Source organism: Anomalospiza imberbis, chromosome 29 (assembly GCF_031753505.1).
Source record: "Anomalospiza imberbis isolate Cuckoo-Finch-1a 21T00152 chromosome 29, ASM3175350v1, whole genome shotgun sequence".
In the NCBI taxonomy this organism is placed as follows: Eukaryota; Metazoa; Chordata; class Aves; order Passeriformes; family Viduidae; genus Anomalospiza; species Anomalospiza imberbis.
Window position 1 is genome coordinate 887,210 of NC_089709.1, and position 19,318 is coordinate 906,527.

Below are 19,318 nucleotides of genomic sequence, written 5' to 3' on the forward strand. Positions count from 1 at the left end.
GTGCACAGCAGCGACGAGCTGGACTCGCTGCTCTCGCAGGACGAGGAGGACGAGGCCGATGTGAGGCGGGCACAGGTGGGACCCTCCTGTCACCCCGGGGTCACCCAGTGCCCACCTGAGCTGGGGGAGGGGACAGGGGACGCCGGGGAGGGGAGCACTGCGAGAAAGTCGCATCCTGGTGGCTTTGCCATCCATCCTGGGTGGCTTTGTCATCGTCCTGGTGGCTTTGTCATCACCCCAAGTGGTTTTGTCGTCATCCCGAGTGGCTTTGCCATCATTTGGGGCGAGCCTGTCATCACTTTGGGTGGCTTTGCCATCATCCCAGGTGGCTTTGCCATTGTCCTGGTGGTTTGCCGCTGCCCAGAGTGACTTTGCCATTGTCCTGAGAGACTTTGTCATCATCTTGAGTGGCTTTGCCGCAGTCCTGGTGGCTTTGTCATTGTCCTTGCGCCTTTGCCATCACCCTGGGTGGCTTTGCCATCACCACGAGTGGCTTTGCCACCGTCCGGAGTCCCTTAGGGACCAAGACGCTCCTTCCCAGCCCTGCCCCCTGGGAGCAGCATCCTTTTGGGGACCGATGTCGGGGAGGGACCCTGACGGGGCCGGTGAGGGTGGCGGTGCCACTGTCGCTGTCCCCACTGGCAGGAGGACGCGCGGAGGCTCCCGGCGCCCCGGGCCGGGCTCTGCTCCCGGGGCTGGTCCCGCTTCAAATCCGCGTCGCTCGGTGTCATCGCCAGTGTCCCCGGCGAGGAGGGTGAGTCTGTCCCCCGCGGGACCCTCGTGTCCCCCCGGCGCTGTCCCTGCTCCGACCTCCCCGCTAACGACCCAGAATCGATGGCGCTGCCGCCGCTGTTAATTATCACCCCCCTCCCGCCCCCGGCAGCTCCTCGCGACCCTTTTTAAAACTCCTTTTCCCTTTTCCAGCTGCCGAAATTCCCCCGTTCGCCTCCCAGCAGAGCCTGCTCAGCGGGTGAGTCCCCTCGTGTCCCCTCTCTGTCCTGTCCCCCTGCCTGGCCCCGCACTGTCCTGTCCCCTCCCCGCGCCTGTCACAGCCCATTCCCGTCCTCATTAGGGCGGCTGTTCCCGGGAATCGTCACCCCGGGAGCCCCGCGGGGACAGGGACAGGGTTTGGGGACGGGGACAGGGATGGGGACACGCTGGATGGGGCTTTTCCCCCTTCAAAGGTGGCTCGTCCCCCTCTGAAGGTGATTTGTCCCCGTGCCGAGGGCATCTTGTCCCCCCTCGAGGGTGATTTGTCTCCGAGGGTGGTTTGTCCCCCCCAGTGGGGATTTGTCCCCCCCAGTGGGGATTTGTCCTCTCCAAGGGGGGTTTGTTCCCTTCCAAGGGTGGCTTTTGTCCCCCCCCCGGCATGATTTGGCCGCTCCAAGGGCGCTTTGTCCCCCTCCGAGGATGTCCCCAAGGAACCAGGACCCCCCAGGACAGGGGGGGACCCCCCAAACCCAGGACCCCCTCCCCGCTCCCCAAACGAGGGGGCAGAGACACGGTGGGGGGGCCCCGGCAGGGGACAGAGGAGGCTGGGGGGGACAGAGGGGGCTCTGTGGTGGCAGCGGGGAGGGGACACGCACGCTCCTCCCCGTTCCCGGCGGGGACAGAGCGGGATTGTCCAGCGGGATCCTCCTCCTGCAGCGCCGGGAGCCGCGAGCGGCTGGCGGGGGAGGCGGGGACCCCCCCGGGCCGGGAAGGGACCCCCCTGGACAGGACCCTCAGCTTCATCCGCAGGATGACCGGGAAGACAAAGGTAGGGAAAAAACGGGAGCGGGGCGGGATCGGCTCCGCGGGCGCGGCGGGACAACGGGATAACGGGATGCGTTCATGGATGCTCTGCCGTGCCTCAGTTTCCCGTCTCCCGCCCGGCTCCGTCGCTCGCTGTTCGCCAGATGTTGGGATCTAAAAGAGAGGAAAATGCGGGATGTGCTCAGGGAAGGGATCCCGAGCGGATCCCTCCCCTCCTCTCATCCCAGCATTTCCTGCGGCCGTCCCTTCCTCGGGAACGTTTTCCTCCTGCTCCTTCCCCTCCCGTGCCTCAGTTTCCCATCTCCCGCCTGTTCCTGAGACGCTTTGGTGACTCGGGGGTGTCGCGGGGTTCCCCCCTCCACACCCCCGTTTTGGGGGGCTCAGGGGGAGAAACTGAGGCACGAGGGGACACAGCGGCCGGCGGTGGCTTTGTCCCCGTGGCTGCCACCCCAGCCCGGTTTTGGGGGGGGGGGGAGGGGGCAAACCCCGCTCGGGCCCCCCCCGGGCGGCCCCGATTTGCCGCCATGCGGAGCCGTTAATCCCTGACCTCCTCCTCCCGCTCCTCCTCCCGCTCTTCCCGCCGGATTAGCCGCCAGCTGTTCCCATCTGGGGGGGCCCCGCGTCCCCCCCCCGGCTCCAAATCCCGCCTGGAGCAGCCGCGGGATCCGGAACCGCCCGGCGGGATGGCCCCAGCCTCATCCCAGCAGGGCAGCAGGGCCGGAACGGGCTGAGATCCGGCATTCGCTGGGATGTTTGTTAGGATTACTTGATTATTTGTTTGGGGTTTTGTAGGGAAAAGGCGCCTGGAAGTCGGGGTGAGCTGGGGGGGGGGGCTCCGGTTCCGTTTCGGGATGGGGATGGGGGCGGGAAGGGATCGGTCCCGGCTGGAACAGCGGGACATGGAAGAAATATTCTTCCCGAAACGGCTATTTCGGGAAAAGAAATAATAATCCCGTGGGGGAGGGCGGGCCCCTTTGGGGGGCTCCACCCGTGGGAACGGCCACCCCCGGGCTCCTGGGGGGTCCCCGCGTCACCCCCTGAGCCCAGGGGACCCGGGGGGGGCTGCAGAGCCCCCAGATCCGGTACCGGGGATCCCCGGGGGGAGGTTCTGCCGAGGGGCCGGTGCTGGGGTGACTCCGGGGGTCCCCTGTGAGCGGAACCCCCGCTCCGTTCCCCGTTCTCACGGCTTCCCCTCGGCCCCCGTGGGGCTTTCCCGTGCGGATCCACGTGGGAAGCGCCCCCCCCCCCCCACCCCCGGAGCATCCGGAGGCCTCTCCGGGGCTTCCTCCGGTGGTTTTGGGGCTGTTTTGGGGGAACGGCCGGGAAGGGCGGAGGAGAAGCGAGTCCCGGCCCCGGGTGCGTCCGGGAGGAAATGAGAATCGGGAATGTGGGTGAAAGGGGGAGTCTGACCGCGTCCTCCCCCACCCCCGGCTCCGGGGGCCCCCGAGGCTTTGATTCCGCTTTGGTGACCACGAGTTAATTAAAATGCTCAGTTTAATTAAAATCCAGCCTTGGCAGCCCAGGAAGGAGCCGGGAATGAGTCGGGAATGAGGTGGGAATGAGTCAGAAATGAGGCCCAGGCTTCCATGGATCTGCTCCCATCCTGGCCTTGGCCTTGGATGTTTTCCTGGATCCCAACTTTTCCCCGGGAAAGGCCATCCCACCCTCCCAGTGCTGCATCCCATCCCTCTCCCAGGGGATTTGTTCCCGTTCCCCTTCCACGGCCGCTGTTTTCCACAGGGAAACCGAGGCAGCCGGGAACGGTGACGCCTCTCCAAGGGCACCGCAGCCTTTCCCTGGTTATTCATTAATCCCAGCGCTGGAGGTGTCGCTCCCGTCCCCCTCGGAGCCGCCGGGATGGGAAATGCGGGATAAAAGGACACTTAATTCCTTTGCACCCCGGAACTGCAGGGGGTGGCTTTGTCCTGGGGCTGCCCAGGTCACACCTGGGGACTCTGGGATCCCCAAAAAGCCACAGCTGGGACCGGGAGCGTTAGCTCAGCCCGGGAGCCGGACTGATCTGATAACTCCTGGCTTATCCTGGTGGAGTTAATGTTCAACAGAGTGACACCAGCCCAGCTCCCGCTGCCAGGGCCTCTCCCAAGCCGGGGAAATGCAACATTTTCCTGAAACAGCACCTTTATCCCAACTTTCCATCCCCAGGGAAGCGGCAGCACCCGTGGAGGGGCTCTCCCGGGAAGGATCCAGCCTGGATTTGCTGCAGTTGGGAGCTAAAAGCCCCAAAATGGAGGAGAGCAGGGCTGGGATTTGTGTCACCCCAAAACGGCGCTTTGGGTTGTGCAGGGCCCGGGGGCTTTGGGAGGGGTGGAATTCCATTTGGGATTTGCTGCTTCCTTCTGGGATTCCAGTCCTGGTGCCGCACTGGGATGGAACAGGGACCTTCCCAAAGGTCGGGGGTTTCCAGGGACTGCGTGAGGGGGGAAACTGAGGCACGAGAGAGGAAGGGCTGGACTTGGGGCCACATCCGGGCTGCTGGGGCCGGAGCAGGGGGGGCTCCGAGGGGCGGTCCCGAGGGATGCTGGGCATGGTCCGAGGTGACTCCGGGGACCGATTCCAAGGGATGCTGGGTGGTGATCCGGGATGAGTCTGGGGACCGATCCCGAGGGATGCCGGCTGTGATCTGGGGTGGCTGCAGGGGGCTGATCCCTCGGGATGCTGGATTACAGATCCCTCGGGATGTTGGGACAGAGATCCCACGGGATGTTGGATTACAGATCCCTCGGGATGCTGGAACAGATCCCTCGGGCTGCTGGATTACAGATCCCTCGGGATGCTGGGACACAGATCCCTCGGGCTGCTGGGACACAGATCCCTCGGGATGCTGGAACAGATCCCTCGGGATGCTGGATTACAGATCCCTCGGGATGCTGGAACAGATCCCTCGGGATGTTGGATTACAGATCCCTCGGGATGCTGGGACACAGATCCCTCGGGATGCTGGATTACAGATCCCTCGGGATGCTGGATTACAGATCCCTCGGGACGTTGGATTAGAGATCCCTCGGGATGCTGGAACAGATCCCTCGGGATGCTGGATTACAGATCCCTCGGGATGCTGGATTACAGATCCCTCGGGAGGCTGGAACAGATCCCTCGAGATGTTGGATTAGAGATCCCTCGGGATGCTGGGACACAGATCCCTCGCTGCGGTGGCCACAGCTGGGCTCAGTCCGGACTCTGATCCCTTGGGATTCTTGGGAGCCGATCCCGGAGGAGGGCGCGGTGCCGATCGCGGGGTGACTCCGGGGTGCCGATCCCGGCTGGATCCCGGCTGGATCCCGGGGATCCCGGCCGGTCCCGGGGACCCCGCGCGAACAAAGGCCCCGCGGGCAGCACGAGGCCGGCGGGCGGCGCGACCCGCCCCCGGGAGGGCGGGACCGGCAGGGACCGGGCAGGGACCGGGAGCACCGGGAGGGACCGGGAAGGAGCCGGGAAAGAGCCGGGAGGCACCGGGAGGGCACCGGGAAGGACCGGGAGCACCGGGAGGGAGCCGGGAGCGCTCCCTGGATTATGTCCCGTATCGAGTCGCTGTCGCGAGCCAGGAGCGATCGCGCCAAGGTGGGTCCCGGCGAGCGCAGCCCCCCCCGGGCGGGGTCCCCCCTTTTCCAGCCCTTCTTGGGGTCGGGGGGTGGGGGGGGTCTCTTCCCTCCCTGCTCGTGTTTGGGGAGGGGTCACCCCATCCCTCACCCCGATTTGGGGGGCTCTGCCCTGCCCCCGGCGGCCGAGGGGATCTGGGGGTTTTTGGGGGGCACGGGGTGATGCTCGGGGTGTTTGTAGGGGGGGGGGGGTTACGCGCTTCGGGGATCCCGATGGAACGGGGCGGGGGGCGAGGAGGGGGCGAGGGGCCCCCCATTGTGCATCGGGGGGTGGTGGCACCCCCTGCCCGCACCCCCCCCGACCCCCGCAGCTCCGGGGACCCCCGGCTGTCCGTCCCCCCCAACTTCTCCGCCGCCCCAAACTTCGCCCCGACTCTCCCTCATCCTCCTTTCCGCCGGGGCCGAAGCTCCGGGTGACGCGAGGATGAGGATGAGGAAGTCGCCTTCCCCTCCTGCCGGGAGGGGGGAAAAAATTTTAGGGACACCCCCCCCCCCCCCCCGCCCCCCACCTCAATTTTATCGCTTTTCATGGAGACAAAGCCCGGCGGGGAGTTCGGGCCTGGGGAAACTGAGGCACGGGGCGCTCCGGGAGCGTGTCCGCGGCTCCGACCCCCGTGACCGGGGGTGCGCGGGGGGGGGGGTGCGGCGAGCATGTGGCAATGCCGGCGTGGCGAAACGCCGGGCGGGGGGGGCTCGGGGGGGCCCCGCGGGGCTTTGTGTGCCCGCCGTGCTCGGGCGAGGCCGCGCTGCGGGGGGGGGGGGGGGGGGGGTGGCGATGTTCTGTGCCCCCCCCCGGGACCCGAGTTTCCCCCAAAACGGGGATTTTTTTGGGGGGGAGGGCGGGACCCCGGAGCCGCCGCTGCCCCCGCCCCGAGCGCGCTTGGATGCTCGGAGTTGATCCGGCCTGAGCCCTGCGGGCAGCGGGGGGGTTTGGGGGTGCCCCCACCTCGGAATGGGGTTTGGGGAGCTCGGGGGGGGGGGGTTTGGGGGGCTCGGGGGTGGTTTTGGGGAGGTCGGGGGTGGTTTTGTGGAAGGGGGAAGTGGCTGTTAGTCCCGGGGCGGGGGGGGGGGTGGAAATGGTGTTTTTTTGTTTAAAAAAAGTTTCGTCCGAGGCGTTTTCGCCCCACCCACGGCCGGGGGGGGCGGGGGGGTGTCGGGAGGTCGGGGTGACCCCCCCCCCGCCGACGGGGCGGCCCCCAAGGGATCCCCAAAGGCAGCGGGACCCCGGCTGCGGGGGACATTTGGGGACACCCCCACCCCTATTTCCTCGCCCCCCCCCCCGCGGCTTCCCGGGGGGATCCCCACCTGCCTTTGGGGGGGGGCTCCTGGCAGCGACCCCTCCCCGGAGCCCCCCCAAACAGCTCAGGGGGGGTCCCGCTAGCCCAGTGCTCCCCTCCGCAGCTGCGCCCCTAAATCCGGGGGCTTCAAACCTCCGAGGGGGTAAATTTGGGGGTTCAGGGGGCCTGGGGGTGGTTTTTTTTTGGGGGGGGGGGGAGGAACAGCCGGGTGTCCCCTCGTGTTTCCCACCCCGGCCCAGCGGGGTCTTTGTTGCCTCGGCCGTGGCTTTGTTCGCCGCCGGGGCGGCAGGAGGGGGGGGCTGTCCCCGAAAAGGGGGGGACTGCCCCCAAAAAGGCCAGGGCCCCTCCCCGGCAGCTCCGTGACGCCGTTTCGGGGCTCAGCTCCCTCAAAGCTCTGGGGGTTTTGGGGTGGGGGCTCCCCGCTTCACGCCCCATGCCGCTTTTAGGGTGGGGGTGGCCCCGAAGGCTCTGACAGCACCCCAAAAACTCCTCCCGAGCTCCGCGCGGAGTTTTCGGGTGCGGAGGGGCCCCGGGCCGGGACAGGAACCCAAAAACCCCCGTCTCTATTTAAAGCACTGAAACTTCCTCCGCCCCCAGCGCCGGGGGGGGAGGCGGGGGGGGGGGTCGGAAGTGCGGGGACCCCAAAATTCCCCGCACGGAGCAGCCGCGTGTCCCGGCACCCCGGTTTGTGCGGCGGGGTTGGGGTTCGGGGAGGGGACGGGGTGGGGGTCTTTGCGTGGGGGTCTCCGCTGCTCGGGGGTTTTGGGGGGCGCGGGAGGGGCGCGGCCGCTTCCCCCCCCCCCCCATCCCCGTGGTTTTTAGGGCTTCTTGTCCCGCTCGGGGTTCACCCAGACCCCCCCAAATCTGCGGTGGTTCCCCCTCCCTGCAGAAGTGGCGGGGGATGAGGGACCCCCCCCATAAATTCTCCCAGGGTGATTTTTTGGGGTTTTTGGGGGGCGGCATTGGTTGTGCGGGTGTGACCCCCCCCTGCCCTGAGGGTTTTGGTCGGTGGGGACCCCCAAAGCGGGGGGGGGTCCCGGGGCGGGCGGGGCGGGCAGGAAGCGGCGGCGGCTCCCGCCTTTGTCTGGCGCGGTTCGGTTTCCTTCGCGGCGCGGGGGGGGGCCCAAAACAGGGAGGAAAACACGGAAATCGGCAAGGGAGAAAAGCGGGGAAAGAAGAGAAAAAAAAGTCAGGGGGAAAAAGGAGGGAAACGGTCAAAAAAAAAATAGAGATAAAAAAGTGGGGGGAAAAAAAGGAAAATAGGATGTAAAAAAGGGAAAATTAACGGGGGGAAAAGAGGGGGGGAAAGCGGTAAAGGTGGAAAATCAGTTAAAAAGGAAAATGCAGTAAAAAGGGGGAAATAAGCATAAAAAAAGGAGAAACAGTAAAAAAGGGGGAAGGTGATAAAAGTGGGGAATGATAAAAGAGGGAATAAAATCGGGGTGGAAAAAGAAAGAAAAGCAGAAAGATAAAGGAAATAAAGAGGAGGGAAGGAAAAGGGGAAAATAGGGGGAAGAGGGCGAAAAGAATAAAGGGGAAGCAAAGCAAAAAACAAAAAATGAAAGAAGAATAAAAGCAAGCAAATAAAGGGAGGGAAAGGGGAAAAAAAAAAGAAAAGAAATCATGAAAAACGGAGGAAAATAAAAGAAAAACAAACAAAACCGGCGGAGAAAAAGAGAAAATCAAAGGAAAACAAACAAGCGGGCGGGAACAATCGCGCGCGGGGCGGATGTCGCTGCCGATGTCGCGGCCGGAGGCGCCGCCGGGGTCGGGGGGGGCCGGGGCTCGGGGGGTCCGGGATGTGCTGCTGCTCCTGCGCCCCGTTCCCGGCGGACGGGGAGGCGGAGGGACCCCTGAGCCGAGAGCGGGTGAGCCCCCCGCGCCCCCCGGGGACGCGGGGTGCCGCTGGGGTGACACCGGGGTGACACCGGGGTGACACCGGGGTGACACTGGGGTGACACTGGGGTGACACTGGGGTGCCGGTCCCCATCACTGGGGGTCCCACTGGTGTCTCACTGCCGCTCCCTCCCAGGGGTCCCAAAGGTGCCCATGGGGTCCCGCTGCTGTCCCCGTCCTTCCTCCCCTCCCTCTCCCCCCGGGGGTCCCTCAGCCTCTCCCCAGCCCTCAGCGGGGGTCGGGAGCAGGGATGGACAGTGGGACCCCCTTCGGCATCGGGGTGGGGGATTGGGAAGGGGAACTGGGGGGGTCCCGAAGCGCCGCCGTTGTGGGGGGCTGTTGGTTGGCGCCCCAAGCGCCCCGACCTGCCGGTGCCAGGCACGGCCGGGGCCGCGGGGGTGCCGAGGGGGGGCACAAAGGCCTCTCTGTGCCCGGGGGGGCACGGCGGGGGGAGGGTCCGAGGCGAGCACGGGGACACTCGGGGTGACACCGACTCGCTCCCCGTTTCCGTGCGGGAAACCCAAACCGACCCCCCCACCCCAAACCATCCCCGTGGGGGGCTCAGACGGCTCCCGACCCCCCCGTTTTGAGAGGGGAAGAAGGGTGAAACCCCCCAAGATTGGCTAAAAATAGGTGGTGAGGGGCGCAGGACGATGTCCCCAACCCCCACGGGGCAGCGTCACCCCCCGGCTGCGCCCCCGCACCCCGTCCCCATTGGGGCTGGCGCCGGGGGGGCCGTGCCGGGGCGGGGGGGAAATCTCTCCCGCAGCCTCCGGTTGCCGTGGAGACGGGATGCTGGGAAGCGGCAGCGAGCGCAGGGAGCGGGGTGGTCTCTCCCCGTCCTCCGGGCTCCCCAGCGACCCCCCGGGAGCCGCGGGGCACCGGCCGCTCCCGCAGCCCGCCCGGCTCCCCGCAGCCATGAGCCGCGTCCCGAGGCCGGCGGGGGGAGCCGCGGGGCGGCCGCGGTGCCGCAGCCCCGTCAGGCGTCCGGTGCCGCTGTCCGGGCAGGGCAAGGACAAGGAGAGGATGAAGGAGGGCAAGGAGAAGGACGCGCGTTACACCAACGGGCACCTCTTCACCACCATCTCCGTGTCCGGCATGACCATGTGCTTCGCCTGCAACAAGAGCATCACGGCCAAGGAAGCGCTCGTGTGCCCCAGTGAGTGCCCGGGGAGGGCAGCCGGGAGGGATATTCCAGCTGGATGTGCCCCCAGGGGGTTGCCAGGGGGGATTTGCCATGGGGAATGTGCCAGGGCAGGGGTGACACGGTGGCATCGCTGGGGTGGCTTTTCCAGGGCAGGATTTGATGGGGTGGCTTTGCCAGGGTGGATTTGATGGGGTGGCTTTGCCAGGTTGGCTTTTCCAGGGCAGAATTACCACAGTGGCTTTGCTGCAGTGGCTTTGCCAGGGTGGCATGGCTGGGATGGCATTGCCCGGGTGGATTTGATGGAGTGGCTTTTCCAGGGCAGGATTTGATGGGGTGGTTTTGCCAGGGTGGATTTGATGGGGTGGCTTTGCCAGGTTGGCTTTTCCAGGGCAGAATTACCACAGTGGCTTCGCTGCAGTGGCTTTGCCAGGGTGGCATGGCTGGGATGGCATTGCCTGGGTGGATTTGATGGAGTGGCTTTTCCAGGGCAGGATTTGATGGGGTGGTTTTGCCAGGGTGGATTTGATGGGGTGGCTTTGCCAGGGCAGGATTTGATGGGGTGGTTTTGCCAGGGCAGGATTTGATGGGATGGCGTTGCCAGGGTGGATTTGATGGGATGGCATTGCCAGGGTGGATATGATGGAGTGGCTTTGCCAGGGCAGGATTTGATGGGGTGGCTTTGCCAGGTTGGCTTTTCCAGGGCAGCATGTCCACAGTGGCTTCGCTGCAGTGGCTTTGCCAGGGTGGCATGGCTGGGATGGCTTTGCCAGAGCGGCTTTTCCGGAGTGGAGTTGCCAGGGTAGCATTGCTGCAGTGGTTTTTTTTTGGGATGGCTCTTCTGGAGTGTCTTTTCCATCATGGTTTTGCCAGGGTGGCAGGGCTGGGGTCGATATGATGGGATGGCTTTTCCAGGTTGGCTCTGCCAGGGCAGAAATGCCAGGGTGGCTTTTCCAGGATGAAATTTCCGGGATGGCTTTGCTGCAGTGGCTTTGCCAGGGTGGAATAGCTGGGATGGAATTGACAGGATGGACTTGCTGTGGTGGCATGGTCAGGGTGGCATTGCCGCAGTGACTTTTGCAGTGTGGAGTTGCCAGGGTGGCTTCTTCTGGGGTGGCTTTTCCATGGCAGCTTTGCCGGGGTGGCTTTGCCGCAGTGGCTTTTCTGAGGAGGCTTTTTTTGGGATGACTTTTTTTGGGGTGGCTTTGCTGGGGCGGGATTGCTGGGGTGGCTTTGCCAGATTGGATTTGCCGCAGTGGCTTTGCCAGGGGTGGCTTTTTTGGGATGGCTTTTTTTGGGGTGGCCTTGCCAGGATGACTGTGCCATGGTGGCTTTTCCAAGACGCCTTTTCTGGGGTGGCTTTGCCGCATGGGCACCGCAGTGCCCGTTCCCAGAGCCCGGTTCCTCCCGGGTTTGTTGCCTGGAGCAGGAGATGGTTTCTCCACCCTGGCACATCCCAGCTCCCTGGCGCTGGTGGCCCCGGTCTGGCGCGGTGCCCTCGGGGTTGGGGCAGCTGCTCCCTGGCAGCTGCAGCTCCGGGCGATCCGTATCCACCCGCATTCCCACCACATCTGCTCCCGTCGCTCTGCCAGGATCCGGGGGAGGAGGAGGGGTGGCAGGAGGGTCCCCGTGGCCTCTCCGTCACCTCTCCGTGTCCCCCAGCCTGCAACGTCACCATCCACAACCGCTGCAAGGACACCCTGCCCAACTGCACCAAGGTGAAGCAGAAGGTGAGCGCGGTGACACGAGCGGGCGAGGGATTCGTGGGGAATGAGGGAAGGGGGGGATGCGGGAACTGGGGACACGCGAGGACAGTGACGCTTCCGCTCCCCCGCAGCAGCAGAAGGCGGCGCTGCTGAAGAACAGCTCAGCCCTGCAGTCGGTGTCCCTGCGCAACAAGAGTGAGTGGGGGGAGCTTCCCTTCCCTTCCCTTCCCTTCCCTTTCCTTCCCTTCCCTTCCCTTCCCTTCCCTTCCCTTCCCTTCCCTTCCCTTCCCTTCCCTTCCCTTCCCTTCCCTTCCCTTCCCTTCCCTTCCCTTCCCTTCCCTTCCCTTCCCTTCCCTTCCCTTCCCTTCCCTTCCCTTCCCTTCCCTTCCCTTTGTCCCTGCACAGCCTGGGGGGTGACAGGGGGGTCCCAGCACCGACCCCCCGTGTCCCCCCACCAGATGCCATCCGGGAACGCCCCAATTCTGCCATCTACCCCTCGGAGAGCTTCCGGCAGACGCTGCTGGGGCCCCGCCGCGGCCGCCCTTCCTTGTCCCTCTCCAAGAGCGTCTCCACCACCAACATCTCGGGGTAAGGGCAGGAAACGAGGGGGACAGGGGGATCTGGGGGTGTCCCCAGCGCCCCCATCATGTCCCACCCCCTCCTCCAGGACGTTCAACGATGACTCTCCCCTGGGCATCCGGCGGATCCTGTCCCAGTCCACGGATTCCCTCAACATGCGCAACCGGACGCTCTCGGTGGAGTCGTTGATCGACGAAGGTGGGGACACCGCGGGGACGCGGGGATGGGGGACACACGGGGACCCCGTATCCCACTGATGGCACCTGCAGGCCCCGACGTCATCCTGAGCCAGCTGCTGAGCGATTTGGAGGCGGATGGGAAGGAGTTCGAGGCGGATTCCTGGAGCCTGGCGGTGGATAACAGCTTCCTGCAGCAGCACCGCATGGACGTCATGAAGCGGCAGGACGTCATCTACGGTGAGGAGACACGGGGCCAGGGGACACGGGGACAGGCATGGGACACCGGGATGCAGGTCAGGGCTAAAGGCATGGGGAATGTGAGGACACGAGAGGGACGCAGGGGTGGGGCAGACACGAGGGTGGGGATGCAGACATGGGGGACGTGGGGACAGGACAGGGGACACAGGAAGAGGTTGGAGAAGCGGGAATGGGGACAAAGGGACAGGACAGAGGATGCAGGGACAGGGATGCAGCTATGAGGACACGGGGCCAGGCTGGATGGCTGTCCCTGGGGTCCTGCTCCCTCCGTGCTGTTGCTGGGGTGCTGTCCCTGTCCCCAGGGGTGTGTCCCTGTCCCTGGGGTGCTGTCCCTGTCCCCAGGGTTGTGTCCCTGTCCCTGGGGTGCTGTCCCTGTCCCCAGGGGTGTGTCCCTGTCCCTGGGGTGCTGTCCCTGTCACCAGGGGTGTGTCCTTTTCCCGGGGTTGCTGTCCCTGTCCCCAGGGGTGTGTCCCTGTCCCTGGGGTGCTGTCCCTGTCACCAGGGGTGTGTCCCTGTCCCTGGGGTGCTGTCCCTGTCCCCAGGGGTGTGTCCCTGTCCCCGGGGGTGCTGTCCCTGTCACCAGGGGTGTGTCCCTGTCCCTGGGGTGCTGTCCCTGTCCCCAGGGGTGTGTCCCTGTCCCTGGGGTGCTGTCCCTGTCACCAGGGGTGTGTCCTTTTCCCGGGGGTGCTGTCCCTGTCCCCAGGGGTGTGTCCCTGTCCCTGGGGTGCTGTCCCTGTCACCAGGGTGTGTCCTTTTCCCGGGGGTGCTGTCCTTGTCCCCGGGGCTGTGTCCCAGTCCCCGTGGTGACCGCGCCGTGCCCCCGCAGAGCTGATGCAGACGGAGCTGCACCACGTGCGGACGCTGAAGATCATGGGCGCCCTGTTCCGCAGGGCGATGCTGGAGGAGCTGCAGCTGGACCCCGGCACCGTCCAGCGCATCTTCCCCTGCCTCGATGAGCTCAGCCACATCCACGAGCGCTTCCTGGCCCAGCTCCTGGAGCGGCGCCGGGAATCGCTGGCCCAGGACAGCAACAAGAACTTCGTCATCGACCGCCTCGGTGACATCCTCGTCACCCAGGTGGGCGGGGGGACCAGAAAAATCAGGATATGGGGGACGGGATACAGGGGGACGAGGATTTTAGGGGACAAGGGGGGGTAGCGGGGAACCTGGGAGACAGAGAATGGGTTACAGGAAAGCAGGATGCTTTGGGGTGGGGGTGCCCAGGGATGGCAGGGGGGACGCACTCACTGATGTCCCCTCGTCGTTCCCGCTGCCAAGTTCTCGGGCCCGAGCGCGGAGCAGCTGCGCAAAGCCTACGCCGAGTTCTGCAGCAAGCACACCAAGGCGCTCAAGGAGTACAAGGACCTGCTGGCCCGGGACAAGCGCTTCCAGCAGTTCATCCGGGTGGGCTCCGTGGGGACCCCGGGCTGGGCATCGGGGTCTCCATCCTCTGCAGGGACCCCCGGGATGGGGCTTGGGGTCCCCCCTGCGCGCTCCAGGCTTTGTGCCCCAGCGGAAAACCCTTCTCCCAGCCGCGCGCCTCAGTTTCCCCAACTTGTGTCCCTCCCTCACTGAGCTCTGGGGGTCTCTGCTTTGGGGGGGTCGCTGATGGAGGGGGGGTCTCTGCTGACGGTGTGTCCCCTCTCTCCTCCCAGCGGGTGACACGGTCCCCCCTCCTCCGCCGCCACGGCGTCCCCGAGTGCATCCTGCTCGTGACGCAGCGCATCACCAAGTACCCGGTGCTCATCGAGCGCATCCTCAAGAATTCCAAAGGTACCGGCGTGGGCGGGAAGGGGCTGGGACCCGGCGCGTTGCGGGGCGGGGCCGGAATTCCAGCTTCCCTCCCCTGCTGGCAGACAACGAAGGGGACTGCGCGGACCTGTCGCGGGCGCTGCGGTTGGTGAAGGAGCTGCTCTCGGCCGTGGACGAGGAGGTTCACGCGTGGGAGCTCCGCGGGCGCCTCTGGGACGTTTTCCGGCGCGTGGATCCCCGCGCCAAGGTGCCGCTGCTCTGGGACAACCACCCCGGAGCCTTCGGGAGGGACGAGCTGCTCCGCAGGAAGCTGGTGCACAGTGGGGGGATGCTCTGGAAAACGGCGGCCGGGCGCTTCAAAGGTGGGAAGTGGGGGAAAAAAGGGGACTGGGGGATGTCCAGGGATACTGGGGAAGCTGTCATGGAGTGGGGGACCCAAGAGATAGGGGATGCCCGTGGAGCAGGATGCTGGCTGAGCCTCTCTTCTCCACGGCTGAACTGGGGGTCAGCCCTGGGATTTGGGGGGTGCTCAGCGAGGTGAACCCCCCCACTCACCCCGGCTCATCCCAGACGTCCTGGTGCTACTGATGACGGACGTGCTGGTGTTCCTGCAAGAGAAGGACCAGAAATACACCTTCCCCATGCTGGTGAGCTGCCCCCTCCTCACCCCGACCCTCACCGGGGCTCTGGGGCAGCATTCCCCATTCCCGGCGCTCCCCAATCCCGCAGGACAAGCCGGCTGTCATCTCCCTGCAAAACCTGATCGTGCGGGACATCGCCAACCAGGAGAAGGGGATGTTCCTGATCAGCGCGGCCCCGCCCGAGATGTACGAGGTGCACGCGGCTTCCCGGGATGACCGCAACCACTGGATGAAGGTCATCCAGCAGGCCGTCAGCCTGTGAGTGTCCCCGGGAATTTGGGGACAGCCGGGAACCCCCCGGGATGTCTGGGAATCGCTGGGGGGCCCATGGTTACAGGGTGGGTGCTGGCGGGTGCTTGGATCTGGAGGGGAGAAGGGGATGGGTGTGGGGTGGTGGGGCTGGGGGGGTCCTGGCTCTGACCCCTCCCCATCCCGGCCCTCCCAGCTGTCCAAGCCGCCAGGATTTTCCCCTGATTGAGACGGAGACCGAAGCATCCTTGCGGAAGCTGAAAGGTGGGGGCTCATCCCTGTTTCTTCCATCCCATCCCATGGATCCCATCCCATTCCATGGATCCCACCCCTTCCCATCCCACTGATTCAATCCCATCCCATGGATCCCATCCCGTTGATCCCATCCCATCCCATTGATTCCATCCCGTTGATCCCATCCCGTGGATCCCGTCCCGTGGATCCCATCCCATTCCATCTCATACCATCTCATCTCATGGATCCCAACCCATGGATCCCATCCCATCCCATGGATCCCATTCCATGGATCCCATCCCATCCCATAGATCCCACCCCTTCCCATCCCACTGATTCCATCCCATCCCATGGATCCCATCCCATTGATCCCATCCCATCCCATGGATCCCACCCCTTCCCATCCCACTGATTCCATCCCATTCCATGGATCCCATCCCATTGATCCCATCCCATTCCATGGATCCCATCCCATGCCATGGATCCCACCCCATCCCATCCCACTGATGCCATCCCACTGATGCCATCCCATTGATCCCATTCTATGGGATCCCATCCCATGGATCCCATCCCATTGATCCCATTCTATCCCATAGATCCCATCCCATCCCACTGATCCCATCCCTCCCCACCCCATCCCCGCTGACCCCCAATTCCCGCTGCCCCTCTCCAGAGCGGATGGAGCAGCACGACCGCCAGATCGCGGCGCTGCTGGAGGACAAGGTTGGGATTTTTGCCGACATGCTGGCGCTGGGCAGCGGCTGCTCCGAGTCCCCCTCAGCCCCCCGCGGGACCCCCTTCCCCGGGGACCCCGCCCGGGGCCCCCGCGGGGACGTGCTGCTGCACGACGCCATCCGGGAAGGTACGGGAGCTCCGGGATGGGGCGATCCAGGGTGGGAAGGGGAGGTACGGGATGTTCTGGGGTGGGACGGAGACTTCCAGATGCTCCCGGGACGTTCTGGGATGCTCCAGGATGGGGAAACTGAGGCAGGGCTCAGGCTGCCCTTTCCCCCACAGTGGAGTGCCTGAAGGAGATCTTCACGGGATGCACCCGGGATCGGGATCACAACCAGAACAACCCCCCCGAGGCCGAGAGCTGCCCCAGCCCCAGCGCCAGCAGTAAGGGGGGACACGGGGAGGGTTTGCTGGGTTGGGGGGGACCCCCGGGACCCCCTTGGGGCTCACCCAGCCTTCCCCCGCAGACGGTGACTCCGGCAGCATCAACGGCTCCTTGGAATTCCGGGTGGATCCAGATGCTGGGCAGCGGGTGAGTTGTGGGGGGGGCACAGGGGGGCACAGGAGGGCACAGGGGGGGACAGCTGGGGACCCCCGGCCCACACTGGGACCCTCAGTGTCACCTCACTCTCTCCGCAGGACGGGAATGGGAACCAGGTCCCGCCGAGGGGATCCCAGGAGGTGAGGAAAGGGTTTTGGGGTTGGGGGGTGGTGGCCACCCCACGGTGCCTCGGTGTCCCCCCGATGTGGCACTTGGGGTTCACCCCCCCCCTGCCCCCCTAAATCTTGTCCCCCACAGGAGATCAACCAGCGCCTGGTGAACCTGTACGGGCTCCTGCTGCGGCTCCAGGTGGGACAGAGAGGGGGGACGAGGGGGTACCCCTGCTCAAATCCATCCTGCCCCCTGTCCTCTTCCCCCCTTTGCCCCCCTTTGTCCCCTTCCCATTCCCCTCTTTCCCCTCATTCCCCCCTGATCCCTTTTGCCCTATTCCCCCTTTTTTCCCCTTTTTTTTTTCCTCTTTCCCCCCCTTCCCTGCTCCTGACCCCGCTCCCCCCGCAGGTCCAGCTGACCCACCAGGAGGTGCTGCTGGAGCTGCAGCTGCCGGAGGGGCTGCAGCGGCCGCGGCCCCGGCGGGGCTCCCAGCCGGCCGTGCCGGTAACCGGGGGCGCGGAGCCGGGCCCCGGGGCGGAGCTGGCGCTGCTGCAGCGGCAGCACGGGCTGGTGCAGGAGGAGCTGAGCCGCTGCCGGCAGCTGTGCCAGGAGCGGGCGCAGGAGGCGGCGGCGCTGGAGTCGCGGCTGCGGGACAGCGAACGGGAGCGGTCCCGGTTGGAACGGGAGCTGCAGGAGGCGCGGGGGGCGCCGGCGGGGCCGCGGGGCCGGCGGGCGGCCGAGCCCCGGCGCAGGAGCCTCCCGGCCGGGGACGCGCTGTACCTGAGCTTCACCCCCCCGCAGGTGGGCGCGGGGGCACCGGGGGCACCGGGGGCACCGGGAGTGAGCGGGCTCGGCCCGGCCCGGCCCGGCGGGAGCCGCGGGTGAGGGATGGGGTGGCTGTGACACGCGTGGGGGGCACAGGGGCTCGGGCCTGACCCCCACCCGCTCTGTTCCCACCCGGCAGCTGAGCCACGGCAGCCCCCCCGCCAGCCTCCCGTACCACCCCCCCGCCTTCCCCAGCCCCCGGGACGAGCTGGAATTCCGGGGAACCGACCCCGAACGGCTGCGGGAGGGTGAGGACACCCTGGACGTGCTCCTGGAGGACGAGGGGGGCTTGGGGAGCCGCCACTCCCCCCCCGCCAGCCCCCGAGGTGGGTCCCCGATTGGAGGGGGGGGGCAGATCCCACCCTGGGGTCCCGATTTTATTTTGGGCGGGGGGGGGTTAACCTGGAGTTTTTCCCGTAGATTTCCTGAGGATGCAGGATATTCCCGAGGAGGTGGAGAACAGCCAGGAGCTGAAGGAGGGCGACGGGGACAGTTAGGGACCCCGCAGCCCCCCCAGCACCCCACGATTCCCCCCAGGACACGCCGGGGGCTGGATCCAGCTGTGGGGAGCGTTGGGAAAAGCGGGATGGGGACGCTGCTATTCCCACGGGAGCCTTATGGGAACGGGGTGGGGGGGTCCAGTCGCCCCCTCCCCTACTCCAGCCCGGGGGGGGGCAGGGGTGACATCGTGTCCCTCCTCTTCCCGCTGGGATTTATTTATTTATTTGGATGTTTTGGGGTGCGGGAGGTGGCCCGGGAGGGGGGGAACCTCCCGTTCCTGGGTCAGCGGTGACAGTGACCCCCCGCCCCCCACCACGGTGTCGGGGGGCTGCCCAAGAGTGGGGCGGGGAGGGACGGGGTCCCCGCGGATTAACTGTAAAAACAAAGGTCAAAAGAAATGAAAAATATATTAAAAAAAAAAAAAAAGATTTGGAAAATCCTGAAAATGAAGAGTTTGGAGCCAAAATGAAGGGGGTGGGGGGAGGCTGGGGGAGGCACGCAGCAGCTGGGGCGGGGGTCTCTCATCAGTGCAGTGAGGGTGGGGGGTCTCAGCCCTGCACTGAGCGTCCGGGGTCTCAGTCGGTGGTTGTGGGGGGGGTCTGGGCCGGGGGGCGATGGGGCCGGGTTTGGGGCGCACCCGCAGGGCGGGGCCGTTCCCGGGGCGGTGCCGGACCCGCCGGGCCGGGTGCGGGACCGGGCGCGGGGCGGGGCGGGCGGAGGACGCGGCCCCGGAGCGGCGGCTCCCGGGGGTCCCGCAGCGAGGAGGGGGTCGGGGGGCCGAGAGCGGAGCGGCGGGGGTCCGGAAGCTCCCGCGGCGGGGGTGCCGGGGGTCCCGGCCATGAAGAGGATGTTCTCCTGCTCCAGCTCGCAGGTGGCGGTGAGTCCCCGGAGGGAACAGGGGCCCCGCGCCGGCTGCGATCCCAATCCCGATGCCAGCCCCGCTGCCAGATGCCATCCCAGTCCCGATGCCAGCCCTGACCCCGGCCCGCTGCCGGCTGCGACCGCCCCCGGTGCCAGCCCCGATTCTGCCTCAGTCCCGACCCCAATCCAGCTCCCGGACGTAATTCCCCGATGCTGGTCCCGATCCTGGCTGCAATTCCTGCCCCAGCCCCAATCCCTGTCCCGATGCCACCTGCAATCCGAGCCGCATTCCCAGCCTCCATCCCAGATTCAACCCCAATCCCAGCCCCAGTCCTGACCCGAATCCAGCCCCCAGCCCCGCAGCCCATCCCTGCTCCCAATCCCAGTCCCGGTTGCTGTTCCCAGACCCTGGTCCCTGTCCCTCGTCTCGTTCCCA

At 66.1% G+C, this 19,318-nt stretch overlaps 1 protein-coding gene across 6 annotated transcripts; it reads left to right on the plus strand.

Moving 5' to 3' along the window:
• Positions 1 to 666: 666 nt before the first annotated feature.
• ARHGEF2 (Rho/Rac guanine nucleotide exchange factor 2) lies at positions 667 to 18,458 on the plus strand. 6 transcript variants are annotated; one of them, XM_068174921.1, is made up of 24 exons: positions 667 to 754; positions 925 to 970; positions 1,648 to 1,759; positions 9,575 to 9,725; positions 11,373 to 11,440; positions 11,551 to 11,611; positions 11,875 to 12,004; positions 12,084 to 12,193; positions 12,265 to 12,411; positions 13,259 to 13,509; positions 13,711 to 13,836; positions 14,088 to 14,205; positions 14,289 to 14,546; positions 14,755 to 14,831; positions 14,914 to 15,083; positions 15,271 to 15,338; positions 15,982 to 16,170; positions 16,326 to 16,427; positions 16,511 to 16,575; positions 16,683 to 16,724; positions 16,843 to 16,893; positions 17,104 to 17,496; positions 17,660 to 17,846; positions 17,941 to 18,458. In XM_068174921.1, exons 3-24 carry the CDS (start codon positions 1,742 to 1,744, stop codon positions 18,015 to 18,017), a joined length of 2,859 nt encoding a protein of 952 aa, XP_068031022.1. In that variant the 5' UTR covers positions 667 to 754; positions 925 to 970; positions 1,648 to 1,741; the 3' UTR covers positions 18,018 to 18,458. The 6 variants fall into 6 exon arrangements, with proteins under 6 accessions (XP_068031022.1, XP_068031020.1, XP_068031023.1 ...); XM_068174919.1 differs by having other exon boundaries at positions 669 to 754; positions 11,548 to 11,611; XM_068174922.1 differs by having other exon boundaries at positions 669 to 754; positions 11,548 to 11,611; positions 17,122 to 17,496.
• Positions 18,459 to 19,318: the final 860 nt, after the last annotated feature.

What these genes read in the sequence shown, in the direction of transcription:
- ARHGEF2 (XM_068174920.1), top strand. Translation starts at nt 9,485, where the DNA reads ATGAGCCGCGTCCCGAGGCCGGCGGGGGGAGCCGCGGGGCGGCCGCGG. An exon ending in GCACCAAGGTGAAGCAGAAG is followed by an intron (nt 11,441 to 11,547) that starts GTGAGCGCGGTG and finishes GCTCCCCCGCAG; the next exon opens with CAGCAGAAGGCGGCGCTGCT. An exon ending in GCTTCCAGCAGTTCATCCGG is followed by an intron (nt 13,837 to 14,087) that starts GTGGGCTCCGTG and finishes CTCTCCTCCCAG; the next exon opens with CGGGTGACACGGTCCCCCCT.